Genomic DNA, 14475 nt, shown 5'->3' with positions numbered 1-14475 from the left:
TTAGATATCGGGAGGTGCTACTTCATGGTCAGGGCGGCGAGGGTCTGGAACCAACTTCCAAGTGAAGTGGTGCAGGCTCCTACCCTGGGGGTTTTAAGAGGAGGTTAGATGAACACCTTGCTGGGGTCGTTTGACCTCAGTACTCTTTTCTGCCATGGCAGGGGGTTGGACTAGATGATCTGCTCAGGTCCCTTCTGACCCTAGAAACTATGAAACTATGAATTTATTGCAGTTACTTTCAGAGTTCTATTCTGCATTTCAGTCCTTGAGTTCTGCACTGTTATGAAAGATTATATATCATTTGGAGAAACCAAACTAAGTGAAAAACGTCAAAATCCTATTTTAATGAACATGGATAAAGCGGAAGAGCTATACTAGACTAATTAAATAGCCCAGAAATTTTAATTCCAAGCCATAATTTCTGTTAATTGATTTTCCATTCTTTCCATCCTTGAAGCTCACAATTGTATAATGTCCTTATATTATTTGAGGTGATATTAGAATGAATTTATCAAAAAATCCACCCTGCTTTGCCTCAGAGGAATATATAATCCAATTCTATTTATTTTCAATGTTCAACCCAGAAAAATCAGCTGACTGCACCTAATAAATACAGCAGGCATGCTTCCAATGAACTCCTATCTGTCAATGGGGAGAAGTTCCATCTCATTAACCAGTTACAATGAGCTAACAGGGGTATCCACAGAAATCACTTCATGTTCACATCCTAGAATCATAAATATGCTCTCTTCTCAACAAACAACAAAAAAACGGATTTTGCTACTTCTCTCCCCCGGAAAGAATTTTTGGATGTTTGTGCAAAAGCAGAGATAAATTGAAATGTATCCTAAAGAAGTACACAGGAAAAAAGAGAAAGCCTAATTTAGGCAACACCTGATATCAGCTACCACCACGCCAAAACATCCAACCTGCTTCCCATGAGCCACAAGAAGATACCAAAGTGGGTTATTTAGGATGTACAACACTGAGCCAATTTAGTTATCTTCTTTCCTAATCTACTATTGTTCAGGGAGTTTCTTCTTCATGGACTAAGCAAGGGTAGCATTTTTCATCCTGACTGCATTTTTTTTTACCTGCATACAAATATTGAAGGCATGCTAACTGCATATACTTAAAAAGGTGGAAAAAAGAGGGAGACATGTTGGAGAGATTCTCTCTCCAAATCATTAGCTTTATACTATAGGTCCTATAGGTTTTAAGAAACAATCTTCTTAAAATGAACCAGCCTATACATACCCAGGTATATCTTTTTCTTGCTATTACCTTACAACCTCTCAAGTGTTGCAGGTATGCTCTGAACATGTCCATGAATGAATGATTTATATGTACTCAATTTGAAAAAAATATTAAGGAAATAAAATGAAAAAGACATTATATAAAAAATATTTGTGTATGTACACACACACACACACACACACACACACACAGAACCTGTCTTGAAGGAATCTTAAGGAAGAGAGTCAAGCACTCGAAAGGTAGGATTTAATGTTGCCCGTGCAGCTTTAACATGGTGCATGGACTCTATGAAATGGCATTTAATTAGAAGATCACCTACTAACTCTTTCCACAGAGCCCCTCTCTCAGGTGAAAATGTAGTGATATAGATAAATGAGAGGCTAAAGCACCAAACCAATGTTAATTTCTAGAAATTCATAGTCAAATCTTACATAAATTAGATGCAAATTAGTGCAAAAATACCATGTTCTCTAGCAATGCACATATGTCCACATTAGGGTCAACAAAATTCTTCTCTCTAGAGCAGCCTCAGCAAAAATAAGTTACAAGCAGCAAGAAGTACCTGCAAATAAAGCCTATGAAATGATTAACTCTGCAAAGCAGATTATCTGAATGGATTATTGCAAATAAGTCAGTCACAAATCTTTGCTCTTTTGCCATAATGACAAATGAGCCACTTAATTGCAGATCTTCATAAAAGAAGCCTACAGTGAAAACTGGAATATCACAATGCTTTATGTGGTAAATCATCCAATTTACAGTACCTCAAATTTTGGGGTTTCTCTTCCAAGAACAATACTTCTTTTAATATTTCTTGGTACTGCGCAATATGTATGCAGTAGCAAGTGCACTGATTACTTTACAAACAAAAAAAATCTGCATTCCTCAAAACTGTAATTTAGACTTCTTTCTGTCTGCTTTTTTTTGAAAGAGTACCCAAAAGTTGACCGAGTTTTCCCAGAGCCTGACACCATCCTTCAGGTCTTTGCTCACTGATCTGTCTACCGCCATTGCTCTACATCAGCAATACAGTTTAATGTTTGGTTCTATTTTACCCTATGATCTTCCACATGACCAGCTCTTTTGGGACAGAAGTATTAACTATGACAAAAAAGTAATAGCTCTACTTGTATAAATCTTCCTTGTTTTTTCTAACTTTAATCAAATGAATGCAACCTACAAATTCACATCTTTACAACCTACCCCTTTGGCCTGTCCTTTCATAGCCTCTTGAAAGCAAAATTAAAACTAAAATAAGCATTTTATTACAGTATTTCTCAGTTACTTGCAGAGTGATTTCAAGACAAATGCTACCTGCTATTTCCCCCCCGCAATTCAGGTCATCACTGGTAAGTGGACCAGTAACCAAAAAATAATTGCAACAATGTTAAGTTGTTGAATAAATTCCCTCCATGCCATCTTTATTCTAGCAAATTTAATAATAATGAAAAATGCCCACTTCACAGCAAATATTCCAACCACTGATTAGGTCTGCTAAAGGTAGGGAAACTTCTTGTTATGCTTGCCTGTCAATAGGCTTCAGGACTGCCTAATATGCGCTGTCTTTTTAGTTTACATTTCTACTTAGCCTCTCTCTGTTAAAAGTGTCACCAAGGAAGACTGTTTGGAATATGTCCTGCAATGTTGACACCTGTCCTGTAGGACCTTGGTCAAAACTATCAAGTGATTATTATGACTTTGATTATTAAGACATGATTTTGAATCATGATTATTAAGACATGATTTTGAGGCCAGGTATGCCTCTGAAAAAAAAAAAGTCTTCCTCCTGTTACAAATCCAAGCGTCATTTTGACCTCCTCTACACAAAACCAGGCAGAAAAGGAGCATCAGGAGACTGTAAGAGCAGAGGAAAAACTGACATTGATATGAATTGTAAGCAATAAATAACCTGATGTAAATAACCTGTTTTTGCTTAGGTTTTACAAGTCAAATTAAGTGCAGCGTATCCAGCGAGTTCAGGTACCAGGATATATCTTAAATACTGCAACCCCACCCTTTTTTAGTTACCATGATCTTCACAAATAATGTGCATACTCAAATGGGTTGGCTCTTGTCAGGCAGGAAACCACCTAGGGAATTCTGCAGACCTAAGTCAAGAGTATGTCACAATATAGTTTACTATCCAAATTCCTAAGAAACCACAGACAAAATGGACTCCAGAAGGAATACGCTGAGAATCAACAGAAAGGAGACGGCAAGATAAGAATACTGTAGAATTAATGCATTTGGCCTGCAGTCAGCAAGGCAGCTTGAGTGGGAGGACAGTCTGCCTCAGAAGGGTGGCTATATCTTGAAGGCAACATTCTTGATCAAATGTTGTATTTAAGACATTAAATTTAACAAAGAATCAATTAAAAAGGTTACAGAACCCTCATGATCCAACCTAAGATTAATATTATGGCTCCTTGTAGCTACCATGACACGCTCCAAGGGAGCCACATGTACTGAATCTTAATGTAGATCCTCCAGCTATACAGAGATGCCATTATGTAATGTACAGCACTGAAGCACTATGACCGCAATGAAGCAAACACTGTGTCAGTTGTTTTATTGTTTAATCAATCACCTCCTCTGGCAGAGATCAAGAGAGGAGAAAAAGCAGCTCAGTGGCAAAACAAAAGTTCTGGAGCAATCTGTTGCCTACCTATTGGGACGGATGAAATCTGACTGTAGAGGTCCAGCATGCGGTTCCCATCTGCATCTACAAGGTAGTTTCCTCGGCTCTCCTCATAATTGCAAAAAAAGTGTACAGCTTCTGCATTCTTAAAAGGAAAAAACCCAACAATCCAATATATCTAGTATGAGGCAGAACAATCTTATTTTGAAGATGCACACAACATAAGCGGGGGGAGAGATGCAACACTACCTAATACAACACCTGCTTACAATACCTAATCCCCAAAAGATAAGTATCTTCATTTTATCAGGATTAACTTTGCTGTAGCCTATTACAAGCATGGACTGTAAAAAGAACTAAGAGAAAGAGGAGAAAAATGGAATGCAGTATTTTGCACCCATTTTAAGACCTCCTCACTTGAAGCTCTGAAAGCATTTTACCAACCTCAGGGAATTAAATGCAGTTAATGATTTGCCCATGGTCCAACAGTGAGTAAGGGCAGAAGTGAAAATAAAACACAGAATTCCTGAGTCAGTCTGATCCTGCAGATCACCCACATGTGCCGTCTGCAAAACACATACATAAATGCATGCATATGTAAGGCTGACAGACATTTTTCTTGTGGGAATTGCACGTGCCAATTTATGAGGAAATTTAAACAACTATAAGCACGCATTTCTTCCACGTAAGTCAAGCATGCACACCAAAACACTGTCCTTTGGGGCAAGGTAACAAATGGTTATCCTCTGCTTAATAGCAACATTAAAACACAAGTATCACACATAGTAGGTAAAATAAGGTAAAAAAAAAAAAAAAAGGACAGGCATTTACATGTCACAGAACATTTCAACACTAGGAAAAGGCCAGGCAAAAATTTTGTTCTAGTACATATTAAATTGTAATTTAATTGTAAAACATTATGCACAATTTTTTTTATGCAGCGTTACCATATTTACTCAAATAGAAGACAACCACCCTAGTAATTAGATTCTATATATGGAAAATGTATAAATTCATTATAATTTTCCAGGTATGGAATCTAATTATTGCAAGTCTGACTTGAATTTGTCCCCTCCCACTGCTACAGCAGGGGAAATAAATCAAGGGGGAAGTGGGGTGGGGAGGCAGGTCAGGTAGCCATTTGCTCTGTTTTCCCCAGCTTTTTCCCTTGGCAGCCCTTTCCCCTTTCTGTCAGACCCTGCTCTCCCTGAGCACAGGGAAGTAAGGAACAAATCTGAAAACAGTCTTCATATTAAATGTGGCTGTAGCAACTTGCATATAGTACCCATGCACTTAGTGTATCCCAGAATTGATGCATGATGCCTTTTTTGAAACTGTTGCAGGTTTTAGCACCAGTACTCCATTAACACACTTGAGCAGCAGTTTGGCACCTACTTATATGTAGTATAAATAATGGGTTTTTTGCAAAAAATTACATTTCTTTATAAATATATATCTCCCTATACCTTTAGAGTTCTGTCTCATGATTGATCTGGTTTACTTGACAGTTCATGACACGCAACAACAGCTAAAACATCATCATCCCCATTACAAGAGCCACAAACACACTCTTCACCACCTCCTTTACACATCACATTCACACAAAAGACCACCTCAGTGCCCTCTTTCTTCCCTACCACCTCCTTCCCAAATCTCTTGCCAGCTTCCCCAGTCCTTTCACCCATTGTCATCACAATCGCCAGTGCTCTCTCTGGTGATCCCGCCTCTGAACAGTTGGCCAGTCTTTTCTCTTCCATCGGTCAAAGCGAGCTGGAGGGGCCCCTTGATGCTTGGACAGGTGTCCGAAGAGCACCACCTCTCTGGTGAAGGTCTCAACCACTGTCACCATCGCAAGGAATATGATTACTCTCCTCCACACCTCCCTGGCCTATGGCCAGTTCTAGAGGAGGTGGTCAATTGTTCCCTCCTTCCACTGGCAGGTTTGCCTGGGGCAGTTCAGTGGGCCTCTTTGCCCCTCTCTGTGTCTCAGCACCCACACAGGGAATACACAGTGGGATACCTGCCAGTTCAAGTCCCTGTGCCTGGCAGGTCTTGGAGGAAGGTTCACTCCCACAGCCTGGCAGCTGTCACCAGGTGGCATGTCCATGGCTCAAAGTCTGCCCCTTGCCCTTACTACCTCCTGCATCTGTGCTTATGTGGTACAAATTATGCATGGCATTAGTCCAAAGCCAAAGGCTTATGATATAGCCCATAGTTCATCAGGCTGGGCCCCACCGGACTCAACAGCATCTCAAGCCACAAGGGACCCCACAGCTCAGCACTGCTCAAAATGTATGTCTACTCCAGATAGCCCCAGGAAGGATTCACAAGCTAATTAGCCCCACTCATGACTGGAACCAGGTGTTCTTGTCACAAGTCTTGGGATACTCCAAAAACTTGCATTCAGATGAGGCACAGGGCAACTTAATCTGGCTTCACCTCATGGAGGGCAGGGCCACACTAAGCACATGTGTCAGGATGAAAGAGGGGGAGACAGAGGGATTCTGCATGAATGGTATCAAATGTCATGGCTCACCATGACTTGAAAGAGTCAGTAGTGAGGGGGGACTGCGCTTACTGGTCACTACCATGTGTGTTACCCAGATGGGCTATGTTAACCTATTCTTGTGATAGGTTTCAATCAGAATGTTTGCCCAATGTGGGTCATGTTTTTCATAGTCATACACAGCACTGGCTGCATTTAATCAGTTTCATAGTAAGTTTCCATTGCTGAGCACCTGCTACTTTTGGCAGCAGTTAGTGATACACAATATATTTAGTGAAATTTCCTTATATGTGACTGTAAGATGAGAGGCTTTTTCTTGTATTTGAGTAAATATGGCACATCTTTCCTGCCTACTTTGGTAGCCTGAACCTAAAGCATTTGATTTCAAAAACAGAAATGCTGAGAAATTAACTGAAAGAAAAAAGAAACTTAAATTACCTGAATTCCATTTAGCTCTTTCATTAATTCCTGTAAGATAAAACAAACAGCCTCATCAATTTAACCACTAAACACTGTGGGTTATTTATTTATTTTTAAATATACACATTAATTGCATGCAGGTTTTCACAACTAACGGTAAAATTCACTTGTCATGTGCAATTTGCAATATCTATGTTTGGAAGATGTGGAAAATATTTTTTTTTTCAGCTGCCCAATTTGCATAAAAATTGTGTGTGTGTGTATCCTCTCTAAAACATTTAGCCTGAATTTTGTAAAACTGGGGTGATCTGTATTATGACTAGGGACAGAAATTACACATACATCAGTGTAAGTGATTAGAAACTGGTTCAGTTCTGTAATGCAACAGAAGTTCAGTGCACATAAACTGCTTTCAAAATGGCCAAAATCAGTTTAAGATAAACCTAGATGGACACAGTATCATATACTTAACTGATTTAGGTTAAATCAGTTTATTGAACTTCTGTCCAAGATCCCCTCAAAATTCAAGTTAACTCACAGCCCCCCTAGCATCCCAGGATGCTATGCACCTCCCCTGCAACCCTCTTCGCTGGATTGGTGAGCTAACCTTGGTCCAAATTGCCTGCTCTAGCTGAGCAGGGAGGTGTGCTCGAGCACTGCCTGGCTTCTGGCCTGGGCCACTGCAGGCATGTGGCTGCATTTCCAGAATCAAAAGTGAATATCTGTTCACTTGCTTATCAGTTCAATCTACACAGCTCAGATTAACCTGCGAAGATTGAATCAATTCAGCTTTAGGCTTTTGGACTGTCTGTAATTAGCCTATGAAACAGAAGCAACAATCCAGCCAGAAAGGGGAAAAAAAAGCCCAAAAAGGAGAGCTGTAAATGCATAAATGAGGGATTCATACATAATAGTTATAACAGATAGTGGCCTTTTATTAGCATCTAGGACTGACACTGGTCCCTGTACATACCCAGTGAAGTCAGTGGGACTCTGCATAGGTGGAGTCAACCCCAAATTGGTTACATTTATTTTGAGTGAACTACACTCCATGCAGAGAAGGAGGAGGAAAGCAGTAATTGCAAAACAAGCCTTTCAACAGAGAACAAAGGAGTTTTGTTAAGACTGTCTGAGCCCCCAGGTACTATTAGCAGATTTTCCTACTACTTAAGCAGAGCTGATTTAATGGATTCTATTAAATATCTGATTCCGCCCAAGCAAAAGAATGTGCAGCACTCTTCAGTGCCGAAACCAAAGCATTAATCTGTAATAAGCACAGTCAATCCTGTGTTTCACTAGAAAATGTGTCCAGGGAATGCTCTTGGCTCACCACTGAGGGAGAGGTTTCTTTAAATTGACATCCACTTGTTTCTAATTCTTGCTTAATGCAAGCAATAGCTATTAGGAATGCTTGAGATTAAATACAAAAGGCAAAATCTTTTTGATCAAAATGGTGAGGCTGTACAAACACACTAGTCTCCTAGCAACACTGTTATGCATGTGCTGAGGATAAGCAGAACAATAGGGATAGTAGCTTTCCTACCTGTCTAAGAAGAAAAATTTGTCTTCAAATGTTCTGATAGACAACCCAACATATCTGCATAACCTTTGCTTTATCAATCATCATAGTTTGGATCCAAATTCAGGCACAACTGCTTTGTTACTGCTAGGAATTCCACTCAAACATGTTCATTAGCAGTTTCTTTCCTTGTAGTTTTTCACTGCTAAAAATGAGTTTAGAAAGTTGCAAAATTGCAATTAAAATAATCATTGTCCCTAACCATTACATCTACTAGGCACCGTTTTTCCAATTTGATCACTCAAAACACAGCTACTTTGGACAAAATCCACAAACCATCACACTCTGTGAACTTACTCTGGATCTAGGCCCAGGAACCTCTGTCTTCATTAAAGGTCCATCATAATCAAAATCCAAATCAATTTTAGCTGCAGCCTGACTGATAGCCCTGTGTCCTGCAAGAATTAAAAAGAAGAAAAAATGATGATAAACTTTGCTTTTATATCAGACCTATTATACTCCCCTGAAAATAAATACCTGGTTCTCCATCTGGATAAGGATATCTCATAGCAGAAGACAGCTATGTTGCACTTGCTGAAGGGAATTTAAGACCCAATTTTAATCCTGCCTTAGGCTAGCGCAGGTCATGAGAGATCTTGGCCTCTGGTCCATGCAAGTGTGACGGGCTAGCTGGTAGTGATTTGGCCCATGGGTTTTGAAGGGGTAAAAGACGATTGGAGGGCTTGGAATTCCCTTTCCTCACCAATCAGGCCCCAGAGACTCACCCTCCATGTCTCCTGATTGGCCCCTTGGGTCACCTGGAGGGGAATAAAAGAGGCAGCACAGCTGACTCAGGGGAGACCAGTGAGGGACCATAAGGAAGGAGTTTCAAAGAGCTGGGCCAGCAGGGTGGAAGCAGTTGCCCCAGAAGAGCCTGAAGGAGTGGGACCTGCAGGCAGCAGTGGGACCCTCAGCAGCGTGGTGTGTGGCCTGCAGGAGAGGCTCCCCGCTGGGCTCCAGGATCCCCTGGGAGAGGCTGTGGCCAGCAGGAGAGGTTCCTAGCCCTGCTTCCAGCTCCTCCAGCAAGAGGCCAGGAAACTTGATGTGAGGCAGGGGCTCCAGGAAGTCAAGACCCCTAGCAGCTGAGACTCATGCCAGCATTGGTGGTCGCGTGGTAGAGTTTTTGTTTACCACGTGGGAGATCTCAGTTCAAGTCCTGGCTGGGGTGAGTGAAGCGACAGGGAAAAATTCTTGTTGCAGTGGAAAGAGGTCATTGTGTTTTCCCTCTTTCCCTCCCACCCGTTCCCGGTACCTAGGCCCTATTTCTTGTTATTGGACGTCTTGTATTTTGTGACTTTCATATTTCACCCACCAGTATTGTTTGTTCTGCTGTTTGTGTTTTATATTCTGTTAACCCTATCTTTTGTCAACTGGATGAATATGTGTATGATTGTAAGAGCCTAACCTTTATTGAATCCTGCCCCTTTGGGGCATTGTAGTGTCCCCTATACCCCCTTGTTTATACATATTATGTTCCCAGTACTGTTCTCTCATTAAAAGGTACATGGTTAAGTCCCCATTGGTGGTCTGGCTCTGCTCTATAGGGAAGGAGAGTCCCTACACCTCCCACAGCACTCGTGCACCTGCTTTGATCCCTTCAGTTGGAGAGGGGGTACATCTTGGAGTAGCGCCTGGGTTACACAAGAGAACAAGGGGAATATCTTACTGCTTGGGAAAGGGGGACTGGGGTTGAGAAATCCTAGATTAGATCTTCACCTCTACTGCTGACACAATGCATTATCATCTCAAGTAAGTCTTATACCCCAACTTCCCCATTTGTAAAACTGGGGTGATTCATTACCAGCAGAACTGCTGAAAGAAACTGAAGAGCGGTTTATAACAACATTAAAGAACAATCTTGGAAAAGAAAATCTATTCATCAGAAAATAAAACAGCTCTGCTTTAAAAAAAAAAAAAAAAGGGTGGGGGGATGAAGGAGGGAATGAGGGTGGAGGAGGGATTGTGTATGAGCCTGAAGACAAACTCTGAGATGTGGGTCAGCGATCATTTTTATTCTGACCTATGATTATACTGCTGTTGTTTGGCATGAACGCAGTATAGGAAAGAAAACAGGTTTGACATGCCAAATGAGGCTGAAAGGCAGTAAACTCCCTTTCTTCATCCATAACAGGCTCCACTCGCATTTTGTAACAAATTACTCCAAAATGCTGGGTATATATATGTTTCAAGAGCACAAAAAAAACAGCATTTTGTCTGCTACCTGCCCTAAAACTGCAATATATAATTGTCGTGTGTAAATGAGCCTAGAAGATGAACTGTATCTGGTACGTATTAAACAAAATCTGCAGTGTTCATAGGTTATAAGAAACAGGAAAATCTCCATTTCTTAAAGGATTTCAATTTTTCCATGTCTCCTCTCTCTCAGACTTCCACCTGATCCGGAGACCAAACATAATGCAGAACACAAGCATGTGGCCTGCCCAGGATACCTTTGTAAAGGAGAAGGATCTGACCAGGCCACCCAGATAATATTGTGGAGGACGAGCAAAACAAATCAGGGTGCAGACCAATAGCTATTATGGCTGACCTGCCAGTACACAGCGTGCATCCATGACTGAACAACCACCCCATATCCTGAGAATATCAACGGAAGACTTTTTTTTACTCAGTTTTTACTATCTTACCTCTTTGTTCCCTTTGCACATTTGTTTTGTGAAATTTTTTGAAGTTGGTATAATCTGGTTAGAAGATAAAGAATAAAATCAGATGTCATATGGTCTGCTGGGGAAGGATCGGCATGGTTTGCATAAATGGAAATCCTGTCTCACCTATATGCTGGAGTTCTTTGTGGGTGTTAATGAGCACACGATATATTTAGGTTTTAAAAAAGCTTTTGAAAAGGTCCCTCACCAAAGGCTACTTAAAAAACTGGAGTTGCAACAGGACTGGAGGGGAAGGTTTTTTTCATGGATGGAGAGGTAGTTAAAAGATAAGAAGTGAAGGGTAGGACTAAATGGTCACTTTTTCAGGATGGAGGGAGGTCAAAAGCAGGGTCCTGCAGAGATCTGTGCTAGGCCCAATTTTGTTCAACAGTTGCTATACCCAGGAGAGACTTAAAAGGCTAAGACTCTTCAGTTCAGAAAGGAGAAGGGATAATGACAGGGGTCTATAAAATAAGGAAGGGTGCAGACTGAGAGAAGAGGGAACTGTAATTCACTAAGTCCCAGAATACTAGAAATAGGGAGCACCCATCAAAATTAGTACATAGCAGGTTTTAAATTAACAACAGAAGGTTTTTTTGGTTTTTTTTACAAAAAAGAAAGAAAGAAAAAAGGTGTAGATAATGTGTGGAATTCATGGCCACAGGAGGTGGTAGAGGCAGATAGCATAGCCAGATTCAAAAAGGGAATAGTCAAATTCATGGATGAAAGATCTATTAATAGCTGTTGAACAGAACAGTTGAAGATATTTCCTGTCATCTCAACACCAATAATGGTAGATGCCAGGGAGGGTAATAAATACAGAATGAATCACCCCCAAGATATCTGGTTGAATGCTCTGCCTCTAAAGCGTTCACCCCTGCTACTGTGGAAGACAGGATACCCAGGCTAGACAGACCATTGGTCTGACCCAGTATGGCACTCCTTATGTTCTTAAATGCCTGAATGTAGCCACCACTGTCACAGTAAATCAGTATGAAATTTTAATTTAACAACAGAATTAACCTTTATTTCCCAGTAAGAAGGATTGCTGAATTAAAGACTAATTGAATATCCTCTTTCTGGCAAGGGGACTCAAAAGTTTTGATAAAGTTTGTCTTTTGTAATCAATTTCAAAATACAGGAAGCCCTTGCTAGTCACGAATCCGCTGTTCCCAGATTCGAATATTCATGGTGTGCTGCATCAATGGGGTGGGTCGGGGTGAGCGCTGCTGCAGCTCCCTCTGGTGCTGCACTGAGCTCCTGCCTCTGCGTAAGCCAGGCACAGAGCGCTGCGTGGGGCGGGGGAGGGCAGAGCACAGAGCAGAGCCGGGCAGGCGGAGGGGGAGGGCAGAGCCAGGCAGGCGAAGAGCGAGTACTGGGGACGGGGAGGGAGGTGGCGGTGGCATCTTCTAACCTGGAGGCAGCTGTGGTTGGTCCTCCGGTGCTGTGGGGGAGCCCCGTGATTCCAGTTTTTCATGGGGGTGGGGAGCAGGGGGCATCTGCGGGGTCTGATGGGGAGTCCCATCAGTATTTGGGGATATCACCATTTGTGGGGATCTCCAGAATGGATCCCCCACGAGTGGCAAAAGGTCTCCTCTACTTTATGTTTGGATTTAAGTTCTTTTTTTCCCTTGTGGGTCCCAACTAATACATTTCCAAACTTTTGAATGCATTTGTTAACATCTTTTCCCTACAGTTAAGCAGGTTATAGTCTTTGCAGCAAGGAGCAGTCAAAGTTGCAAACCAAGTGTGGTGTTGTACAAGGATGAAAAAAAATCAGTCTCTGAACCCATTTATTTTGTTTAAATGAACACAACAGCATAAAAGTGTGGCAGTAATAATCAAAAGGGGAGATTTTAGGGCACGGACAGAGACTTGAGCTCCTAGGATACAAATAACAGAAGTGACAAACTTTGGAAGAGATGCATTACATGTCCAGGGATAAAATGAAGATGATGCCTACATCACAGGGTTAAACAACAAGGAGGCTGGTGGTGTGCCCAACTGGCAGAACATGGAAAAGGTTGATACTAACCGAACCAAGCATAAGTTCTCAACAGGCACACATGTTACCTCCATCAACGTAGTATGGGACTTAGATGATCACAGTAAGAAAAACAGTCCTGAGAGAGTCAGGGTACCAAGAAAAGAGAGACAAATTTGCCTCTATACTGTACCATGACAATAATATACTCAATAATTGCAAACTTAAACATTTTATCCAGACTTTCAGCTATGGGGCACTTACAAGCATTTCTCTGGCATAGTGTATCTGCCGTAAATTAATTTAAAACCACATAACTGATTCAGAGCTTCAGTAGCACTATCCCTACCTCAAGTTAATATGTGGAAGATGAACTGTGAATGTAGACTTGTTGGAGGAGATTTTGGAATTGTCATTTACCCACATCATGTTGAGTGCCAGGAGCAGTACCGCCAAGTGCCCATGAGATGAAACAGCATGACAACATATCAGAGCTCCAGGAAGATTTGCATATGAGAAGGCAGGCAAATGCCCAGATTTGTAAAAACCATCCTGTTGCAGTGCAGTATTTTTGGTCAAGCAGTTTCTTGGCTGTCCAACTTCCAACTTTTCTCTAGATTAATTCTACTGAAGAAAACCTCCAATTACTCCAAAGACCCTCCCCAGAAGCTCATGAATACCCACATGTCTCACAAGTGGTTAAGCTCACTTAACCATTGCGTGTCCCATGCAAGCTGAAGGAGGCAAGAAGGCCAGGAGGAAGAAGCGTCGCATGATCGTCCTTGGTGACTCCATCCTGAGAGGTACGGAGGGCCCCATCTGTCGCCGGGACCCCTCGGCACGCGAGGTATACTGCCCACCTGGAGCGAGGATTCAGGACATGCTCCAGACCGTAATCCAGTCCACTGATTATTACCCCATGGTCCTAGTCCATGTGGGCACTAACGATGCGGCCAGGAGGAGCCCTGATCACCTGATGGAGGACTACCACGCTCTGGGGTGAGTGTTGAGGGAGATGGGCGCACAGGTGGTTTTCTCTTCTATCCTGCCAGTGAGTGGACTAGGCAGACGGCATGAAACGTGCAGCGCGGAGACCAACTGGCGGCTACAGGAATGGCGCTTCGAGGAGGGCTTTGGCTTCCTCAGCCACGACTGGCACATCACAACGAGAGACATGCTGGGATGGGATGGGCTCCACCTTTCCCCTAAAGGTAAGTGTGTGCTCTCTTCTAGGTTGGCAGAACTCCTCCGGCGGGCTTTAAACTAGGCTCGTCGGGGGAAGGGGAAGATGAGGGCCGAGGAAACATCAGACTGCCAGACCAAACAGGACCCACAACTACAGCCCAGCCCAGCCCAATGAGCGAAGCAAACAAACAGGTAAGAGAGAGGGGCCAGGGTAACGCTGGGACTAGGGGGTCAGTACACACA

The 14475-nt window shown here is 42.1% G+C and overlaps 1 protein-coding gene across 2 annotated transcripts in view; it reads right to left on the bottom strand.

The window, feature by feature from the left end:
• The window catches only part of ABAT (4-aminobutyrate aminotransferase), a 130084-nt gene that overhangs the window by 48516 nt on the left and 67093 nt on the right, over positions 1-14475 (bottom strand). For both annotated transcript variants that reach the window (XM_019540086.1, XM_019540085.1), the window contains exons 3-5: positions 8698-8795; positions 6840-6869; positions 3923-4040 (exon numbers count right to left, since the gene is read on the bottom strand). In XM_019540086.1, coding sequence (XP_019395631.1) covers positions 3923-4040; positions 6840-6869; positions 8698-8795 — 246 coding nt within the window. The remainder of the gene's footprint in view (positions 1-3922; positions 4041-6839; positions 6870-8697; positions 8796-14475) is intronic.

This window comes from Crocodylus porosus, unplaced genomic scaffold (assembly GCF_001723895.1).
Source record: "Crocodylus porosus isolate Cpor-Errol unplaced genomic scaffold, CroPor_comp1, whole genome shotgun sequence".
NCBI lineage: Eukaryota > Metazoa > Chordata > Crocodylia > Crocodylidae > Crocodylus > Crocodylus porosus.
Note: the sequence above shows the minus strand (reverse complement) of the source record. Positions and strands in the feature narration are given on the sequence as shown.